At 51.2% G+C, this 18855-nt stretch overlaps 6 protein-coding genes across 6 annotated transcripts; 3 read left to right on the top strand and 3 right to left on the bottom strand.

Moving 5' to 3' along the window:
* Positions 1–939: 939 nt before the first annotated feature.
* GUITHDRAFT_114770 (hypothetical protein) lies at positions 940–2257 on the top strand (the record flags this gene model as incomplete). The annotated part of the gene is made up of 6 exons (XM_005826032.1): positions 940–988; positions 1146–1407; positions 1460–1810; positions 1856–1988; positions 2043–2074; positions 2122–2257. 6 exons carry the CDS (start codon positions 940–942, stop codon positions 2255–2257), a joined length of 963 nt encoding a protein of 320 aa, XP_005826089.1.
* Positions 2258–2368: 111 nt separating this feature from the next.
* GUITHDRAFT_114771 (hypothetical protein) lies at positions 2369–4447 on the bottom strand (the record flags this gene model as incomplete). The annotated part of the gene is made up of 13 exons (XM_005826033.1): positions 2369–2476; positions 2525–2599; positions 2651–2703; positions 2757–2921; positions 2968–3099; positions 3147–3562; positions 3620–3719; positions 3773–3863; positions 3916–3986; positions 4040–4070; positions 4121–4183; positions 4246–4311; positions 4364–4447. 13 exons carry the CDS (start codon positions 4445–4447, stop codon positions 2369–2371), a joined length of 1455 nt encoding a protein of 484 aa, XP_005826090.1.
* A 6560-nt stretch (positions 4448–11007) lies between these two features.
* GUITHDRAFT_114772 (hypothetical protein) lies at positions 11008–11998 on the top strand (the record flags this gene model as incomplete). The annotated part of the gene is made up of 4 exons (XM_005826034.1): positions 11008–11597; positions 11652–11714; positions 11763–11812; positions 11868–11998. 4 exons carry the CDS (start codon positions 11008–11010, stop codon positions 11996–11998), a joined length of 834 nt encoding a protein of 277 aa, XP_005826091.1.
* Positions 11963–12966, bottom strand: GUITHDRAFT_160029 (hypothetical protein). Its single transcript, XM_005826035.1, has 4 exons — positions 12875–12966; positions 12501–12686; positions 12165–12448; positions 11963–12105 (listed from the first exon to the last, which is right to left on the bottom strand). The coding sequence occupies exons 1-4, from the start codon at positions 12946–12948 to the stop codon at positions 12011–12013; spliced, it is 639 nt and encodes a 212-aa protein (XP_005826092.1). The 5' UTR covers positions 12949–12966; the 3' UTR covers positions 11963–12010.
* Positions 12967–13345: 379 nt separating this feature from the next.
* On the bottom strand, positions 13346–15568 carry GUITHDRAFT_154513 (hypothetical protein). The gene is made up of 11 exons (XM_005826036.1): positions 14741–15568; positions 14641–14691; positions 14524–14591; positions 14416–14475; positions 14325–14364; positions 14235–14269; positions 14107–14187; positions 13864–14047; positions 13721–13813; positions 13629–13671; positions 13346–13574 (listed from the first exon to the last, which is right to left on the bottom strand). Exons 1-11 carry the CDS (start codon positions 15420–15422, stop codon positions 13454–13456), a joined length of 1458 nt encoding a protein of 485 aa, XP_005826093.1. The 5' UTR covers positions 15423–15568; the 3' UTR covers positions 13346–13453.
* Positions 15569–17251: 1683 nt separating this feature from the next.
* GUITHDRAFT_61898 (hypothetical protein) lies at positions 17252–17740 on the top strand (the record flags this gene model as incomplete). The annotated part of the gene is made up of 1 exon (XM_005826037.1): positions 17252–17740. A coding segment is annotated over one exon (489 nt), but the record flags the coding sequence as incomplete, so codon positions are not given.
* Between the last annotated feature and the right edge of the window lie 1115 nt (positions 17741–18855).

Consider the following 18855-nt stretch of genomic DNA (forward strand, 5'->3'; position numbering starts at 1 on the left):
TCACCTTTCCCTGCAGGTTCACAGACACGGTCGAGTGTCCATGCAGCGGCCCTGGCAGTGAGCAGCTGGTGGTGCCCGCAGTACAGCCAGTGGGGTTGGAGGAGCCATAGCAGTAGGTGACTGACGAGGGCGGGGAGGTGAAGTTCTGACAGATGCCTCTCATGCACGCGCCTGCACACAGATGAACCAGTCGAGTCAAGGACAAGAGGGCGCGAGCGAGGGCGCTTACCTGACTTGCAGGAGCTCAGCTGGGAGAAACTGTGCTGCTCCTCCAATCATGTAGTACTGCCCCAGATAGCTTGTCTTGGACCAGGTGGAGGTCTGCAGGAAAGAGTTGTTTGTGGCGTACGACCGCGTCATGTAAGTCTGCAGACTGTTTTGCCAGGAGGATGAGTCACTCAGACGTGTCATGATCTGGCGGAAGAGATCGCTTCCGGTGACGAAGGTGATGTTCAACCTGCTGTTAGAGAGGACTTGTGCATTCAAGTTGTAGATGTAGCTCATGGACGTGGTTGCTACTGGTGGGTACTGCCCCCCCGGCCGCCCGGCCTATGCGTGTCACCCCGTGAACCCCCGTGTCTCTGGCAGGTAAGGCCGGGCCATACTTGATCGGACTCCCGGATCCGCCGGATCCGATCATGATCATTGCCTAGTACCGTACTACGGTAGCCTCATGGTACGGCAACTCTCCTGATTGTCACCCGGGCCTCGTACTAGGCTGATTTCTGACTTAACTTTGAGTCAAGTTTTTAAAGACCGTACTGCCGTAGTGACAGCGACGCACTGCCCGCACCAGTGCCGGGCCGGCGGCCGCCCGCACTGTGACTGCTGCAGCCCGGCCCGGGCTCAGGCCCCGGCCGGGCCGGGCCCGCCGCCAACTCTCATCAGAGCAAGAGAATCTTTCGCTTGAGGCGGGCTGGTTTGCGGATTGCGATGGCCATGGCGATACCGAAGTTGGTCGCTTCGTTCCCGCCGACCCTGCGAGCGAGTGAGATGCGTGGAAGAGAGGCCGATGAAGGACAGAGGAGAAAGATGAGATGCGATCAAGTGCCAGAGATCAGGAAGGGATGGGATGGGGCGAGAGGAAGGGGAGAGATCGTCAAGAGACTGGGAGGAGGAGGGTTGACTTCCTCTTGTTCTTCCAGGCTCAGTGAGAGTCACAGCTCCGGCAGAGATCACGAGCTACAGCAAGGACGCATCAGGACGTATCACTATCCCGGCATGCCGGATCAGGTTGTACAAAAAGCCTCACCTTCCTTACGACCTCAACATTGGGATGAGCGAGTATATCGCCAAGAAGGAGGGGGACGTTACCCTTGAGCCAGTCCTCCAGGCGCTGTCTCATGCACAGTTTTCGACGACTCGGTCATGCGACTTCGTGAGCTACAGGAACAATCTCAACAAGATGTGAGTGCATCCCTTGCAAGCGCGCGCTGCTGAACCCCCTTATGCCACCCAGCATGGAGACACCCTATAACAAGAAGGACCCGTGGAAGATAAAGCTGAGAAAAGACTCGTCAGTGATCTACATGGATGTTGTCAAGCTGGAGGAGCAGAGCACTCAGAGCCCAAGAAGCATGAGGAAATTTCAGTACTGGGGGTACAAGTTTGAAGGAGCCTGTACCTCGGATGATGGCGACCAGTCACATGTTGACGCCAATGAGGAGTATTGCAGCGTGTTCCAGATCTCAATAGGAGAGAACAGGCTCGTGCTCGCTGCTGAGATGGACTGCATCGAGCCGGAGAAGGAGGAGCAAAGCGAGAAGGAGGGAGGTGGAAAGAGGAGGTACGTGGAGTTGAAGACAAGCAGGTGAGATAAGGTGAGGGTTGCGATGCTTGAGATTCACATGTGTAGGGTTATATCACATCCGAATCAGAACAACACCTTTCAGCGATTCAAACTGTTGAAGTTCTGGATACAATCGTTCTTGGGAGGAGTCGGAAAGATAGTATGTGGATTTCGGGATGACGACGGGATATTGCAGGAGGTGCTCTTGTTTCCTACTAGTTCCCCTTGTTTGGGCCTGATCGGAGCCCGTCAGGTGAAAGAGTTCAAGACCCTTGAGATTCCCCGGTGAGAGCCAGAGCAGCATGCAACCCTGTTGTCACTCCTCACATCAGGATGGTACGAGGCAAGCCAAACATGTGGGATCCAAACGTTTGTCTCAAGTTCACAGAGGATCTCTTGACAAGACTCAAGACGCTTGTGAAAGAGGTGATATGCTTGAAGTTAAATGTGGCAGATTCATTCTCCTGACACTTTGGTTTGTTCTCCTTCTCCGCAGAGTGTTTCTTACGAGCTCGTCTACGAACCCAAACAGGAACAAGTTCGATTATTCGAGACAGATCCCCAGGTGGCAGCGCGTTCCTAATGGTAGGACCCTGTCTGTGATGTATCCAACATGTTGGAAGACGACAGGTTCAACTTGATCTGAGAGATGCACTCCCTCGCCTCCTTCCACGCCCTCGCAGTCTCCTGCACCAATAAACTCATCAAGACTTTGATTGCACGGAGCGCGTAAACCTTCTTGAGCTTCTCGCATTCATCTTGCAGCCTCATCCTCTCTTTCTCCGACTCTCTCAGTGTATCCAACTCTTCCTGTTCGCGCATGTCAAGGGCGACATAACAAAGACTGAGGGGTAGACGAACCAGAGCACTCTTCAGGGCAGCATACAACTCTTTCTCGATAGGAGCATCTTGATCTGACAAACCAGTCAACTTTCAAGTGACCTGCCTTCTCAATCCTGTCACCCACCAGGTGACCAATCTCTCTCTTCGTGAAGAATCCCATCCGTCAGCAAGGCAGCTCTCCGCATCCCATCCACTGCCTCCTGGTACGTCGAGAGCTTGGAGGAGAGCTGCTCGTATTTCTCTATGATGGTCTTCTGTCGAAATCTACAAAATGCCAGTCTCTTCTTCCCTGGAAACGATTCAATATTTTGACAGACTCGCCTCTGAGAGCTCACTTGCTTCGGTCGTGGAGCTCTCACTGAACCATTCGCTCACTGCTTCAGTCAGCAGCACCAGCGAGCTGAACCTGATGGCAGTGTGCTTGCAACTGACCCTCTCGTCTTGAATCTCATCGTCTTCTCCATCACCTGGAATGAGGCAGGTGAGAATCATGTATCAGTGAGCAGAGTCGGACCTTGAGATGTGAGGGAACTCCGATCATCCTCAAGACCTGCACGAGATTCTTCGTCTCCAAGCTCTCCACTTATTCCCATCACAACCTCCTGGATTGTCTGTATTTGTGTGATCATGGACCGCAATTGATTCTCAACTTCTGGATCTGAGGTGCTGTTGTTTTGTGACTCGCCTGTGTCAAGAGGTTTTGAAAGTCTCTCAACTTGAGCGCAAAGCATAGACAAAACTTCGTTCTTCTTGTCCAATTCAGCCTTTAGAGAGAAGATAATATCGTCCTTTTTTTCCATCTCGATTTCTCTCATATTCTGTTCATATCGAATGATTTCCTTCAGATTCTTGATTTCTTTGTCTTTTGCTGCTTCATCCTTAATTTCCTTTGATTCTCCATAAGCAACCTCTCTGCTGCATTCTTCTTCCCTGCAAGATCAAGTCAGAGGTCATCAAACAAAGTTTTGGGCATAGCGAGTCACTTACTTCACTTCGCTGAATTCTAGATTCCCAGACAAATCAGAACTTCTTGATAGACCCTCTTGGTTACAGAAAGGAACGTTCACAACGACGCAGCTCTCATCATCTAGCGGGCCAGCGTCATGAAAAAAGCACAAGCTCCTCATGTTTCAGCGTCACCTCTTTCTTCGTTGGGTTCATGGCTCTGGAACAGAAGTTGTTTTGCAGTTGAATTGTCTTCAATGAAGTTAATTTCTGACTCATCGGCATTCTGAAAGCATTCTTTGAGCGAGCGGACTCAAATTGTATTACCTCAGAATTACCTGTTGAGGTTTGAGCTGCGAATGCGACATCTGTGGAAGAATAGGAGAGTTGAAACCAGTCTCTCCACCTTCTGTCGACCGATTGCTTCAAAGAAAGGAACCTCCATAAGCATTATCATCTCACCTTCATGGAAAAAGTTTTTGACAACATGGACCTGCGATAGGGTTTACATCATCGGAATACTGGCAGACCTCAAGTCCTCACTGGTGGATGAACTGCCTGCTCTAAGAGATTGCACCACTTCTGTCTCTGCTCCTCTGTCGGTACCTGCAGGAACAAGACATCATCAGATTCAGGGCAGGCACATGAATAACGATGCACAGTCTTACCGCCAATACGTGCTGTCGTTCGGACCCTTGCAGCTCGATCGTGAACACATATCTTCCAGTCACGTGCTGCAGCAGGAGGTTCACACAGCGGTGAGGAGTGCAGTCATGGTGGAACGACCTCAGATGAGTCTTGCTTCGAGATCCGAGCCCCATGAATGTATACGGTCTTGATAGCTTCCTTTCCTTCTTGCCATTCCTTCATGTTGTGAAAGAAATCTACAGAGGGCCCTCTAACAACAACATATCTTTCCCTCCACAGTCGGACAGAAGAGGCAACCCTCCACATCTTCCCTAGTTTCCACACCACTCCACATCCCAGCAAACTATCGTCTGATTGCGTTCTTCTGAAACAGAAGTTCACTGACAACGCAGTCACATGTTGCGCCTCACCTGGATTGTTTCGAAGAAGATGAGCGCTGAGCTTCTTCCATGCTCCGGCTCGTGTTCATCGCCGACAGCATTTTGTTCTGTAGAAGATTAAGAGCCTGTCAGATATCCCTTGTGCATGCCTTCTCTCCCTCTTTCAGACACTAGTTCCTTGCATTCCTCGCATTTTTCATTGACAAGGACGTAACTTGACGTATAGTCGAACTTAAAGGTCCTTCTAACCTTAAAATCTTCTTCCTCCTCCGCGCCTAGCTGCTCTTCTTACGACACTTTCAACCTATATGCCAGACTTTAGCTGAGATTTCTAGATCTCTTCTCTGCTCGAATGCTCGCATGCTCAGATCTGGTGAAGTTCCCCTCAAGCTTCGGGAATGCCTCCTCCTCTATCGCCATGAGGCTCTACCGCCATGCACTACCGCCATGCTCTTCATGCTCTATCGCCATGCTCTACCGCCATGCTCTTCATGCTCTATCGCCATGCGGCTGGTCCGCGCCCGGACCTCCTGCACTGACTGCGGCAATCGAAGTATACCAATGAATAGGGAAGACAAGTTAGCCTCAGGATCTCTAGTAATAAAATTACAAGGCAGAAACAAGAAGCTACCGCTATGATAGCGCAGCAAGGTGGCAGCGCCCCCGGACGCTTTTTGGTCATTACATCTCGTTCTTTCTCATTCTTTCACGTGTGTCAAGCACATTTTGTTTCAAGTTGCGATCTCATACGCCAAGATCTCGTTTGACCAGTTCACGTCAGTTTTCAAAGTTCTTCCTCAGGAGGCCAGTATCCCCAAGTCAGGTCATCAACTTATGTTTCCTTCATCCTTCGAGTTAAGTTATGCATTCATTCGCCATCCTACTTGCAAACAATTCCTCGTGGCGAAGCATGATCGATTCTAAGCTGCATCGAATATTTGCCAGCAAATGCAATGTGTGAGCCTTCTGCGGTCATGCATGAGAGAAATTGTAGTTTTGATAGACACGCATGCAAGAATGCTGAAAAGCAAGCAAATATGATCTATTGAACATTGCACACATCATCAGTCGGGACCATGAAGAGCAAAGGTCAACTAGAGTTCCTTGGTCCTCAGCTTCAAAATCAATTGCTTATGTAGTAATGCTGAACTGCCATCCAATCTCCCCCACCCTCTCCTCCACGTGACTGTCAAATAAACTTCATATCTCTCTCTTCACCTTTGTTGTGTGTGATCGGAGGTGCCTTGACCATTCTCTGTACTCGTTGCAATCTGTAAAGCTTCGGGCTATGACAAGCTCCCCCTCCGTCGCTATCTTCCATCCGAAGCTTCCCTTCCTCCGATCTTCCTTCCCCCCTCCTCTTCCCCATATGGAGAAGAGTCAGTTAGCGAGACATCGGAGGCTTCCTCCTTCACCCTGCGTTCATTCCAGCGTCTAAGTGCAGCGTCTAAGTGCAGCTCCGCCTCGTCCTCATGCACTGCACGCATGGCCGCCCCTCGTCGCATCCCACCTTGGATTGGAGTTATGGGAGGGAGCTAGAGATTGGCAGAGTTTTCCTTGCGGGATCTCTCTGTCTCTGTCTCTGTCTCTGTCTCTGTCTCTCATTCATGACTATCTTTCTAGGAGCTAGGCCTGCAGTTTGATTCGGATGAAAGCACGATTTCTTGTTAGATGAAACCGTTGTTGAAAAAGCTTGAAAGCGCAAAATAATGATAGCAAATCACTTTCAAAGGCAAGTACAGGTGCTAAGATCTGCTAACAACATAAATTGAAGAAGTGAGCAGAACTCGTATCAACCTACGATCAACGGACTTTATTCTCCTTCAATGTCTCATAATCCGTAAACAACATCACATCATCTTCTGAATCCCAACCTCTACCCTCTGTCGTTCCCTCTCCAAACATATCCGAGCCGACTTGGCTCTGCGACTCCTCCTCCCAACATGACCCTCCTGGCATCCGAAGCATCAACTCCTCCTCATCGTCGTGCTCCGCGGCAAGGCTTAGCCCTTCGCTCGCCAAGAAGCTCATCCATCCCTTGCTTCCTGTACCGACACCTTCCCCCTCCCCCTCCCCCTCCCCCTCCTCCTCCCCCTCGAGCGCCTCCGTGCAGCTCCGCCCCGTCCTCATGCACCGTATGCATGGCCGCCCCTCGTCGCATCCCACCTTGGATCGCCGGCATCGGCTGCATGCTCGCCTCACCTGCTTCCTCCTACGCTGCAGCTGGCACGCCGACCACATGTCCAGCTGCTGCCAGCTACTCGGCATCTGCACGCGTGCAAAAAGCCCCTGCTCTCGCGCCCACCCGCTCAAAGTACACGCGTAGCTCTCCAGACACTCCCCGCACGCCTGCGCGACGTTGGTCTTGCACCTGGAGCAGGGCCTCTCCATGCTGCAGCGGATCTTCTTCTGCCGGCAGCCTTCGCAGGACCGGCGCTGGACCTCCGCCCCCGGCAAGCCCATCCCAGCCGTCGAGGACGCAGCCCTGGGCAGCCCGCCTGCGTAGGCCAAGCAGGCCTGGCCGCATCCCTGGCGCTGGCAGCGGGAGCAGGGACGGGAGTTATCGCACTTGACCTTGTGCACCTTGCAGCGGAGGCAGGCGACGAAGGCACGGGAGGGAGCAGGGGAAGGGAGAGAGGGGGAAGGGAACGGAAGCATCGAGCGTTCAATCTTCCAGCGTGCAGGGTGTGCCGGGAATCTAGGCTACGGTAAAATGTTATTAGTAGTATCCTCGTTATAAACTTGTAATCATTTTCGGAGTCGGAGTCGGCGGGTTTGATAGTCAGCATCGGAATGTCACAGACCGGAAATCCTCTCACAGTTTCATTTTATGTTTAAAAAGGTGCGGGATGTTAGCATCCCCGAATCGTTGTAGTCTCGGGTCTATTTATATGTAGTCAACCCACATATGTTTTTTTTTCCACCCGCTCGTTCCCCCTTCAGGCTCCTGCTCGCGTGCCCCTGGCTGCAAGGTATGTTCCCACATGCTTGCAAGTTCAGTGGACTTCACTATTCCAATATCTCGCGCAGTTACCGACCGAATAAGCACCAGCCTGACTGCCTGCTGGATAACTTAGGTAAGGTTCTCTGTTCGTCACGCACATTTTAACGTTCGTTGCATCGCCAGGGCGACAGAAGTGGAAGGAAAACAGATGAACAGATATCTGCACGTCTTGAAAAAAATGAACAGATATCTGCACGTCTTGAAAAAACATGTAGGCGCCAGCGTGAAAGCAGAGAAATGAGGGAATTAAAATGACATCTGGATCTTCTTTGTTAGAGTGTCGATCTGAGATGATGTGCATGAAGTTTTGTTAGGCAATATCACATGATACTCTTCTCAGCAACCACCTTTCCGAGGCTTGCCATTCCTCTGGATGTGACGGCGGCAACAAAGATGGGTTCGCTCCGGTTTCTTTCCGAACCGTGAATTATTATGCACTCCTCGATAGGCACTGATGGTTTCGCTGATCTACGTTACCTTACTGACTGAAACTTGGAGCAGTTTGTAAGCAGCGGTGCTAATGTGTTGAACTTCAAGTTCTGAATTTGCTATTCCGTCATGTGACATCTCAACCTGTTTTTCCTGTTTGTCCTTTCATCCTTCTGAAGCGAAGTGCAGGTTGCAGCATTTGTTAGCAGCCACCACGAAGGATTCTGCATGCCTCAATATGCTTCATCTTCATCACAGAATTTAGGCAATTCAACCTTACTACAGAAAAGAAATTGAGGTTATGCATGTATTGTTTCAAGACCGATTTCCTTCGTTTGCAAGGCTACAAATATTCTTGGAATCCAGATAAACAGATCAAGAGAAAGATTTTAAATTTCAGACTTCAGATTGATCAGCAGAGACTTTGAGTAGATTGACATGAATCAAGGGAAAGAACAGCAAAATAACAAGTTTTTGATCAGCAAGTAAACAGGTTTTCGCTGTCAGGTGCCATTTGCTTGGAAGAAAGAGTAAGATAACATGGAGATTCAAAGCAATCTTGATTCTTGAGGAGTAGATGATGAAGGATCCAAGAAGAAGGAAGAATGATCCATTGTGTAGGAAGGACTCAGATTGTCCTGGGTAGAAGAGACTCAGATATGAGATCATTTTCCTTGGAAGAGTCACGCGACACGGTGCATTTCCAGTTTGTACATGTGTTCAAAAGATAGTTGGGTTTGAGAAAGTGTGAGACTCCTTTCCAAGTATCACCTCATAAGGCAGTAACGATCATCACCTTGTCTTGAGTTAAGATTGCGGTAACCCTGACAAAGCAAGACTGCATCCATGTGCGTGGAACATGGATCTCAGAAGCAATGACAGCTGATGGTCGACACATTGGATTAGATACGCAACCTCCAGTGATCACTGTTTGCCACCACTGCTCGGTGTAACATGCTTGAGGTTAAATTTTGATCAAAGCATAAGTGAAATGATCAACCACAAATGAAGTGAAGCTTTTTACACACCGATGCAGATGCAAGTTTTACTTATTTCTCTAAGTTTTTAATACAAAAAAACATCTGTATCATAACCAAGCACTTGCGCTGTCTTGAAAAAGCATGGTCTCTTCCTCACAATTGATATGCTCGAAAGATCCGAGTTGGGTCCTTTGAGAATGTGGGATTCCTCCAATCTGACTCCTATTCGACTCCTGTCCAACCCTTTCTGTCGGAAACAAACTTTCGACCCCAGTCTCATTTCCCCATTCTTCCCATCCTTCAATCCAGTCTCCCCTCCCCTCCATCACTCCTAGGTTTGCTATCTCCTCACACTCAATCCATCCCTCGCTTCCTGTACCGACACCTTCCTCCTCCCCCTCCCCCTCCTCCTCCCCCTCGAGCGCCTCCGTGCAGCTCCGCCCCGTCCTCATGCACCGTATGCATGGCCGCCCCTCGTCGCATCCCACCTTGGATCGCCGGCATCGGCTGCATGCTCGCCTCACCTGCTTCCTCCTACGCTGCAGCTGACACGCCGACCACATGTCCAGCTGCTGCCAGCTACTCGGCATCTGCACGCGTGCAAAAAGCCCCTGCTCTCGCGCCCACCCGCTCAAAGTACACGCGTAGCTCTCCAGACAATCCCCGCACGCCTGCGCGACGTTGGTCTTGCACCTGGAGCAGGGCCTCTCCATGCTGCAGCGGATCTTCTTCTGCCGGCAGCCTTCGCAGGACCGGCGCTGGACCACCGCCCCCGGCAAGCCCATCCCAGCCGTCGAGGACGCAGCCCTAGGCAGCCCGCCTGCGCTCAGCCCCGGAGAGTCGACGACAGGCCGGGCAGCGTAGGCCAAGCAGGCCTGGCCGCATCCCTGGCGCTGGCAGCGGGAGCAGGGACGGGAGTTATCGCACTTGACCTTGTGCACCTTGCAGCGGAGGCAGGCGACGAAGGCACGGGAGGGAGCAGGGGAAGGGGCAGGGGGGGAAGGGAATGGATTGGCTGGTATGATTGGAGCGAGGATGGATGGAGGGAGCGAGGGTGTCGGTATATCCGACATGGCGAGAGCTGTGTGCTGGATTGCTCAGTTGAAACCCAATGCTTATTTATGATCCCTCATTCTTTTTTTTCATGAGTATACTGATCCCTTGCGATTGGGATCCGTTTTAATAATATTTTAATAATAACAATCGGTCGAATTGATTTTTAAAATTGTGGTTGGCAGATGAGATAGAACAAGGGTAGTAGTAAAAACTAGGGAAGGTGCTCCAAAATGGAATAGTTTATAACTCCTTGCTATATGACCAAGTCCGAGACTCCGACCCAAGTCCGAGACTCCGATTACTGAGCTCTGTTACCGTCGTAGTACTAACGGGAGTCGGAGTCACGTGAATCAAGTAGCAGTAGCAAGAATGCTAGTTTGATTTCTGAAAGTCATCCCCACTGATTTTTAACTTAACTTTGAGTAAAGAAGTTGGGAACCGGACCGCATGCCGCCTCACTCATTACTCATTTTACTCAAAGTTAAGTTAAAGATCTGCACGAGGCCCGGACAATCAGGAGACCTTGCTGTGAGAGTCGCTGAGGCCTGAGGCTTGATCCTGACCGTGACGAGGAGAACCAAAGCCCATCCTGCCAACCGTGCGGTCACCCAAACACATTACTACTGCATGTCCTCGTACTGATTTTTAACTTAACTTTGAGTATCTGTCACTGAAAGTTTACTCAAAGCTGACTCACTGGCCTGAGCTTTGAGTGACTCGGCGGAGGCCGCCCGGCCGGGCCGCTGCCCGGCGCGCCCGGGACCGTACTACTACTTTGTTAGCGGTTCCGTGCGCCCCCGGGCCTTGATGCCGCATGCCAGCATGATGAGATGGGTGCCTGAAGCGATGATGATGCGCTCTCGTGCGACCAGTCGATGGCCGACCTCAAGGCGGCAGCAGGTGTGCCATGCGCACAAGGTGAGAGGGGTATCCATGGTTCCCCGCAAGTCGGATCGGGATGTTGTGACTGAGACGAACGGGAGAAATGCGCCTCCTCCAATGACAGGTTTGAATGTCATCCACAGATGTGATAACTATGTAGTGGTTGACAAACGATACGATTCAAGGATATCAGGAGACTTCGAGCATACGGTAGAGAAGCTACTGCTGCAAGAGCATGCAGCAATCTTCCCATGTCACCGTCTTGACTACGCCACGTCGGGTGCGATGATTTGGGCTCTGAACAGCGAGGCAGCGGCTAAGGCGTCCAAGTGCTTTCGAAGACGCAATGTCATCAAGCTGTACCTCGCACTCGTGCAGGGCCACATCGAAGGCCCCACGCTAGAGGATCTGAAAGCATCTCGTTGGCATGGGCTGCAGGATCCTTACAGGATGCTCGACTGGCCTATTGGCCCCGATGAAGAGCATGGATTCAGGATGAAGGTGCTGATCCCGAGCCAGGGCGGAAAAGTCTCGCAGACAAGGATGAAGGTAGTGTCAAGGGGGGAATGCTGCGGCAAGAAAGCGTCCAAGGTGATACTGCAGCCCGAGACTGGACGGAGGCACCAGCTGAGAGTTCACATGTAAGAAGAACCCGACAACGCTGTCGTGCGACTTTGGTCGATGACTTTGCACAGGATGAAATTTGGGCATCCGATCATTGGGGACGCAACTTACACGGACGATTTTCAGTCTCCCAGGTGACGACGTGGCATCTTTCTGCTGAGGGCTGACGATCTTCGATGCAGGATGATGCTTCATGCATGGAGCCTCACGTTTGTGAATAGAAGCATACACGGTGAGTCTTTCTGCAATGATCGGAAGGTAGCCAAGACTCACTGTTGGGATGAAAGATACGGAGAGAAAAGCTGGAGAGAAGGGGGCGAGCAGCGATGCCATGGTCCTGTGCGGTTTGAAGGAGAGCGACGCATCCTTCCTCGCTCCTGATCCACTAGAGGCCTTCTACGACAGGAAAGACGGATAATGCAATACCGACTCACTCAACCTGAAACTCAACTTTCACGTCCAGCTCCTCGATCCCTCCTTGTAGCACGTCTCCTCTTCGCACAGGCCCCACACCCTCTGGCGTTCCTGTACGGAAGTGTTCATCCCAGCATTGGGCGGGCCAATCACCTAGCACGCTCACTCACCAGTGAGGATGAGATCTCCTTCCTCCAGCGTGTGCACAGAGCTGATGGCGGAGATGAGCTGAGGGATGGGGAAGATCATCAAGGATGTCGATCCCCTCTGTCTTTCCACTTGGTTCACTTTGCACCAGAGAGTGAGATTGCTCGGATCTTTGACCAGGTCCTTGTGCAAGAAGGAGCCAACGGGCAAGGAGCTGTCGAAGCCCTTGCAGGCCGTCCATGGCAGCCCCTTCTGCTTGGCCTTGTCTTGCCAGGTTCTCACTGTCATGTCGAACGCCAGGCAGTATCTGTTCCAGCAGAGCTCACAGACAGAAAGAAGGGCACGAGAGGACGAACTACCCGGCCACGTGGCTCAGTGCCTCCTCTGACTTGATGTTCTTCCCTCCCCTCCCGATGACAACCCCGAGCTCGACCTCATGATGGATCTCATCGACTCCTCTTGGGATGATGACGGGCTTCCCCGCTGTCACATAGGACGTGGTGGGCTTCAGAAACCAGAACGGCTCGGACGGCACAGGATTGTTCCTGTGATAAGATTACAGAGCGAGGGGGTGTACATGAGCGTGCTGAGAAGTGCGTGAGGAGCAGAGAGGCACAGAAGGGAGGAGGAGGGTGGGGAAGAGGAAAGGAGGGAAGGAGAAGAGAGGGAGCTGATGCAAGTAAGTAAGAGTGATGGCATGGTGAAGGAGGTCGGAGTAAGAGAGTCATCGTACAGTTCCATAGCATGCTTCACGTAGTTCCTTCCTATCGCCACTATCTTCTTCCCTGTACCCACGAAACCTGCCATTGCGACAAGATCCAAACTGGCGTCGCCCTCATCCAGTCACACTGACCGGGCCCCGGGGGGACCGGGCCCGGGCCGGCTGAGCCAGGGCAGTGCTGGCGCTTCCACTGTAAGCCTCAGTGACCGCCACCGCTCGGAGCCTCTGGCAGCCGAGTCGAGTAGCCTCAAGCCTGGCAGTCGCCGCCGAACTTCGGAACCTGTGGAAAGGATGATCCGATGAGATGCAATCCAGGTCCGAGACCGTACTACGGTAACTGGCACGGCGCCGAACTTCGGAACCTGCGCCGCCAGTGGCCCGAAAGCCTGATCCGATGAGATGCAATCCAGGTCCGAGACCGTAACTGGCGCGGCGCCGAAGTTCGGAACCTGCGGCCAGTCGCCCGAAAGGATGATCCTCAATCCAGATCACGGAAGTTCACTCGGATTTTAAGTACTCTAACATTAATCAGCGGCATACAAATACATTCATAATTCCATGATCGGCGACGATCATTCAACGGTACGGTAACTATGGCCCCTGCGAGCGAGTATGGGAAGGATTGTTCTCTGTGAGCTCGGCGAATTGTCTAGTAGCGCAATCGATCCAAGCAGTTCTGACCTGACCCTTCCCCTTCACGTCGATGATATGCCTGCGGCACAATGTCGTGAGATATCAAAGTTTAAACTAGGGTCAGTCGGAATACCATGGGGGAGTCATGATGCTCTCGGAAGGGTTGTGCCCGAAGTCTAAGGACGAGTTACTTCAAGTAATGGCGATGCAATCATCTTGTTTCACCTTTGCCGCTATCACCTGCTTTCAATGGAACTGACGTCATGCGGAGTTCTTCGCAATATCTCAATGCCGCGTCCTCTGAGAGGTGCAAGTACCCTGAGCACAAGACAAGTCAGGTGACACGACATCTGCAATTCCATCGTCACCTGGAGAGCCACTCTGTTCCATGCGCGCTGCAGTGTTCATCGTATCTCCGAACGCACACATGGTGGGAGCAAATTGATTGCTGTCAATGTAGGCGATGGTGATTGGGCCTGTTGCGATTCCCACACGAATGATAGTCCTTCCGTTCGTCAACATCTCATTGGCGACGTCGACAGCAAATGCAGTCTGGAAGGCAAACAAGATGAGTCAAAGTTAGCCTCCAGTACAACAAGAGCTACACCCACCATCCTAGTCATTTGATCTTCAGTGATATCGCCTTCGACTGAGTTGGTGCCCGAGGCGCAGATGTAACAGTCTCCCCGCGTCTGAAATACAAGGGTAAGTCCACACCAGACAGGTCTGACTGCATGACCTCTATCTTCCTGAGATGATGTTTCACGATTAAGTCTGTGGATACGATCGTCAGCAATCAGAAAGGCTTCACATGTCTTGTCAATCATACTTTCTATCTTGCAGTGCACTTGTGTCATCCAAATTGTGATCTGCGAATGAAAAATTGAATGACATGTAAGGTTCCAAAATTATGGATTTACCTCATTGGGAGACAGCTGTGTGCATTTCTTTGTGAATCCAACAATGTCCAGAAATAACACCTGATGACACATTAAGATTGTAGAGAAAACCAAAGCAACAAGACAAACCGTAGCAACGCTGTACTCTTCGGGAGCTGGAAGCAGTCCAGAGGCAACGATCTTGCCAGCACTTGAGCCTGTACTCCAAGTCAGCTCTGGAACTCAATTGATTGAGCTTTCAAGTACCATAAAGAACCTCAGCGGCTGAGTGCCACAGACCAACAGACATTTCGCTCTCTGACAAAGAAGGTGAGACTCTCGTTGAGAAGAACACAAGATGCAAGACCTCTGGGACTACCCCCTTCTTGCTCTCTCGTTTCAAAAGGAGCAATCATCGCATAAAAAATGCAATCATCCGAGCCGACATGAAGATCCTGTCCTAGTGTTCGAATAATTACATTCGCTTGAAATATTGTCCCATCCAATCGTTGAAGGCCAACGTTTCTGAGAGGATGCAAAAGAGATCCGGGAAGAGACCCTTGATTAAGAGCATGCCATACCCATTCTTTGTGTATTCTCCGCATTGCCGGAGGCAGGAGCTCATGAACAGTTTGCGGAAGAGAGTCAATATCCTCGCTACCCCATCCAAGCATTTTTCGTAATCTATGATTGACATGAACAATCTTCAACTCCGATCCTTTGCATACAACCATTCCAAGGGCTCTTGCGCCTGGGCAAATAGCACTTGCAGCATTGAACGCTTGCGTGAGGATGTATTGTCTCGAATCACTGTCCGAGATCGGTTTTCGGAAATAATTGGAGGGAAGGAATCTTAAAAAATCTACGCCTATCCTTGAATACAACCATCTCAAGGTCGAAACAGAGCTCTCGCAAGAGCCGTTCGGATTCGACCCATCGGAGTTGGAAAGCAAGCTCTTGAAGAGTTGTTTCAGAGTGTAGCCAGCAAATATCCCTACTGCGAAAACAAACGTTTGTGATTTCCCGATCTCTATCAGGTATGTATCCATTCTGGTTTGTTATATGACCTCACTGTCTCACGCACATGCAGGAGCCCTGCTTCACAGAACCGCTGCACCAGACGCTTAGTTCCAGCCTGGCGATCCAAGGGACGACGAGGAAGTGCTTCTGTGCGGATTGTTGGTATGAAGGCTCTGCAAAAACTAAGATTTCAAGAAAGGAAAGCTCAACTCGCCACTCGATTTCAAAGGATAAAGCAAGGAGATAATAGAGTTGGCCATGAAGGCAAAGGAGGCAGGGGGAAGGGGAAGGTAAATGAAGAAGACGAACAACCAAAGGTGGTGTGTGCGTGAGGAGGGGCAGGGGGGGGGGGATGAACAAGGCTAACAAACCGACGATAGTATGGTCGTCACGACAGATCAAATCCTGAACAGATCTAAAGGAAAAATGCGAATACATCACATCATGGTTGGGGAAAGGACCAAGAGCGCTTAACGATGTCAGGGAGGAATTATTTCTCAGAACACGAGTTCAAGAAAAGCCGCTACATGCCTCAGAAACTGAAAAAGATGCAAAGGGCAAAAGCGGACAATTCATCTAGTAGAGGAAGGGCGGGGGGAGAGGGACGACATCGGAGCATGGAGCAGGCAGGGGGCGAGCGGGGAGGGAGGTGGAGGGACAGCGGGAGTTGGGGTGCGGAAGGATGAGGGTCATGTTGTGACCGATGTGAAATGAAGGGCATGCAGCAGGGGTGGGGGTCGATGAAATCTGTTCTACAAGGGTAGGGTACTCAACTACTCACTTTGTGTGGGTGGGTACTTCAATGTCTACATGGGTCATAATAAATCAGTACCTATTTAAGGGGTACACAGCCGAAAAATGATCGTTCTACGGGTGGGTACCACACTGTCTACGGGTAGGTTTACAGTCATATCCACATTGAGAAGAGATGTGGTTTGAAGATAGGTGAATACTGGGGTACTGGGATCTCTAAATTGGTGACATCGAGTTCATGGGGGTGGGGGTGGTAACCATGTTCAACATGCCATGAAGAGGTCTTTGCTTACATGGGGTCATACCTCTCGGAAATGAGGTAGGTGGGGTAGGTAAGGAAACTGATCTCGAACGGGGTAGTTCACTATAGAAAGGACGGGTGAATGACACCCATTCCTACTCTTGGGGCTGTGATTTGACTACATGATGGTCGTTGGGATGACCGGTGCAGGAACACGTCGAAAAGGGGTGGTGATGGGAAGTAAACGACGTGGTAGGGTCCTTTGGAAGACTTGAAAGAAGTGGTTTTGAAGATGGGGGGTAAACAAGAAGTATTTTATTCCATCTTAAAAAAGGTTTTAAAAGAACTCCGCCGTGAACCAACTTGATTTCAAAACTTCCCGTGTTTGAGAGAAACGAAGAGACTCATTCTCGTCAAGAAGTCATACATCGTCATGGAGTGGTTCACAGGCTCGCCTCAAAGTTGTAATTCTTGTTGAATTCTATTGGTATCGAGCTCGCCCCAGTGATTTACTAGAACATCTCTTTTAGACAGAGCTTATTATTACCATAGCATGGTGCTGTTTTCAACGTCCGAAGCCCATTCTCGGAATGCACAAGCCTCTTGTTTACTACAGCACTCTCTGGCAAGAAGTATTATAAATGGTCACGGACTACGCGCAAGTGCCCCTTGTGGATACCCTACTACCACGCCGGATTTCCGGTTGCTCCTGCGGATACTGTCACGTACCGTCACGAGTACTATCACGAGTATACTTGCGGATACTTGATCGGATACTGATTCGGATACTCTCGGATGCTCTCCGACTTCATGCAGGCATCAGGCAAGTCAACAGGGTCAGCGGAGGGCTCCCGGCATGGGCGGCTGATGTTCGACATAGGAGCTCATATCGGTCAGAGTGCCAGCTACTTCCTCGGCCATGGCTTCAAGGTCGTTGCTGTGGAGGCGAACCCAGAGGCATGCAAGAGGATACGTGAGAGTTTTTGTGCTTTCCTCGATAGCGGGCAGCTCGTGTTGGAGGAGAAGGCAGTGTGGAGGGAGCATGGGAGGAAGATAGACTTCTATGTGAATGAGGAGGACTCGGAGTGGAGCTCGGTCTTCCAAGCAGTGGGAGGAAGATTCGATACAGAGTGCCGCGTGTTTTCAGTAGAGACATGCACTATGTTTAGCCTGTATGAGACCTACGGATGTCCGCAGTACATCAAGGTGGACATCGAAGGAGGGGATGAGATGTGCTTGCAGCAGCTGAAGGATCTCCGCCCTCCCGAGATCCTCTCGTTTGAGTGCAACTCGTTGAGTTGGGTGGGAATGGCGCAGGAGCTGGGGTACGATGCGTTCAAGCTCGTACCCCAAAGCTCCTTCCTGGCCGAGGGTGTCGAGTGGTCGCACAGAGTATGGCACAGTGGACCAGAGGGGGACGAGGCGCTGAACGTTGATGGGGACAAGAGCTGGTGCTCAAGGGAGGAGCTGGAGGAGCAAATCCGGGATCGGTTCGTCGTGCACAGCAGCACAGGAGTAGACGAGTTCCTACGGTCGGCAAGACCGTTCATGCAGCATGACTTTGCGGTGCTGCAGGCTGTCTTTCCCATCGAGTCCAAGGACGAGCAGGAATGGTACGACATCTACTGCACAATGAAGAGAAACCGGAGGAAGGAAGGGCGGTGGGAAAGGGAAAGTGAGAAAGAAGGGGAGAGGGAGGGGAGAGAAAGGCAGAGACAAAGACGGGAGGGCGAGACAGGATAGCTTAGGAGCTTGCAATACAATGAGTGCAGAGGAGGAACGAGACGTCATCTGCTCTGCCTCACTAGCTCAAGAATCTCTTCCGCCTTGCTTACATCGTTAGATCCTCGCACCGTGGCGCCCAGACCTCACCTGCTTGCTGGCCTCATCCTTCATCCTCTGCTGGCGGACTATCATGGAGGAGCGAAGGTTTTTCAGCCTCTCGAGATCGCTCCTTGATCCCGCAGGGGTCTCCTCCTTCCCGTCCTTCTTTCGAACCAGAAGGAAAAAGTCTGTCGGGTCTTCGATGTCCTTGAAAGAGCTGACGGCGCGCTGAAGGAGAGAGAGGACGAATAGGGAGAAGAAACGAGGAGGAGGAGGAGGAGGAGGAAGCAAACGAGGACGAGGAGGAGGAGGAGGAGGAGGAGGAGGAGGAGGCAAACGAGGACGAAGATGAGGGCAGAGAAAAGGCGGGATGCCGTTAGTGGAAGAACGAAAAGGAGAAGAAGGGGTGAAGTTACTCCGCTCTTGCCGGACACGAGATTCAGCATGTTGACTTGTTGTCGGGGCTGGGGATCAAGCTGTTGCCAGATGGCCTGAGAGGGGGAGAAGTCAATGATAGACAAGTGGGGAGGTGGTGGTGGTAGTGATGGTGATGATGATGAGGATGATAACGATGATGATGATGATGAGCAGGAGGAGGAGGAAGATAAGATGGAGAGACAAAGAGAAAGATAGAGAGAAAGGGG

The sequence above is a fragment of the Guillardia theta genome (genome assembly GCF_000315625.1).
Source record: "Guillardia theta CCMP2712 unplaced genomic scaffold GUITHscaffold_78, whole genome shotgun sequence".
Classification (NCBI taxonomy): Eukaryota; class Cryptophyceae; order Pyrenomonadales; family Geminigeraceae; genus Guillardia; species Guillardia theta.

What these genes read in the sequence shown, in the direction of transcription:
- GUITHDRAFT_160029 (XM_005826035.1), bottom strand. Translation starts at nt 12,948, where the DNA reads ATGGCAGGTTTCGTGGGTACAGGGAAGAAGATAGTGGCGATAGGAAGG. An exon ending in GTGAAGCATGCTATGGAACT is followed by an intron (nt 12,687 to 12,874) that starts GTACGATGACTC and finishes ATCTTATCACAG; the next exon opens with GAACAATCCTGTGCCGTCCG. An exon ending in GCACTGAGCCACGTGGCCGG is followed by an intron (nt 12,449 to 12,500) that starts GTAGTTCGTCCT and finishes CTGCTGGAACAG; the next exon opens with ATACTGCCTGGCGTTCGACA.
- GUITHDRAFT_154513 (XM_005826036.1), bottom strand. Translation starts at nt 15,422, where the DNA reads ATGGATACATACCTGATAGAGATCGGGAAATCACAAACGTTTGTTTTC. An exon ending in AGAAGGGGGTAGTCCCAGAG is followed by an intron (nt 14,692 to 14,740) that starts GTCTTGCATCTT and finishes CTTCTTTGTCAG; the next exon opens with AGAGCGAAATGTCTGTTGGT. An exon ending in GGAACAGAGTGGCTCTCCAG is followed by an intron (nt 13,814 to 13,863) that starts GTGACGATGGAA and finishes TCTTGTGCTCAG; the next exon opens with GGTACTTGCACCTCTCAGAG.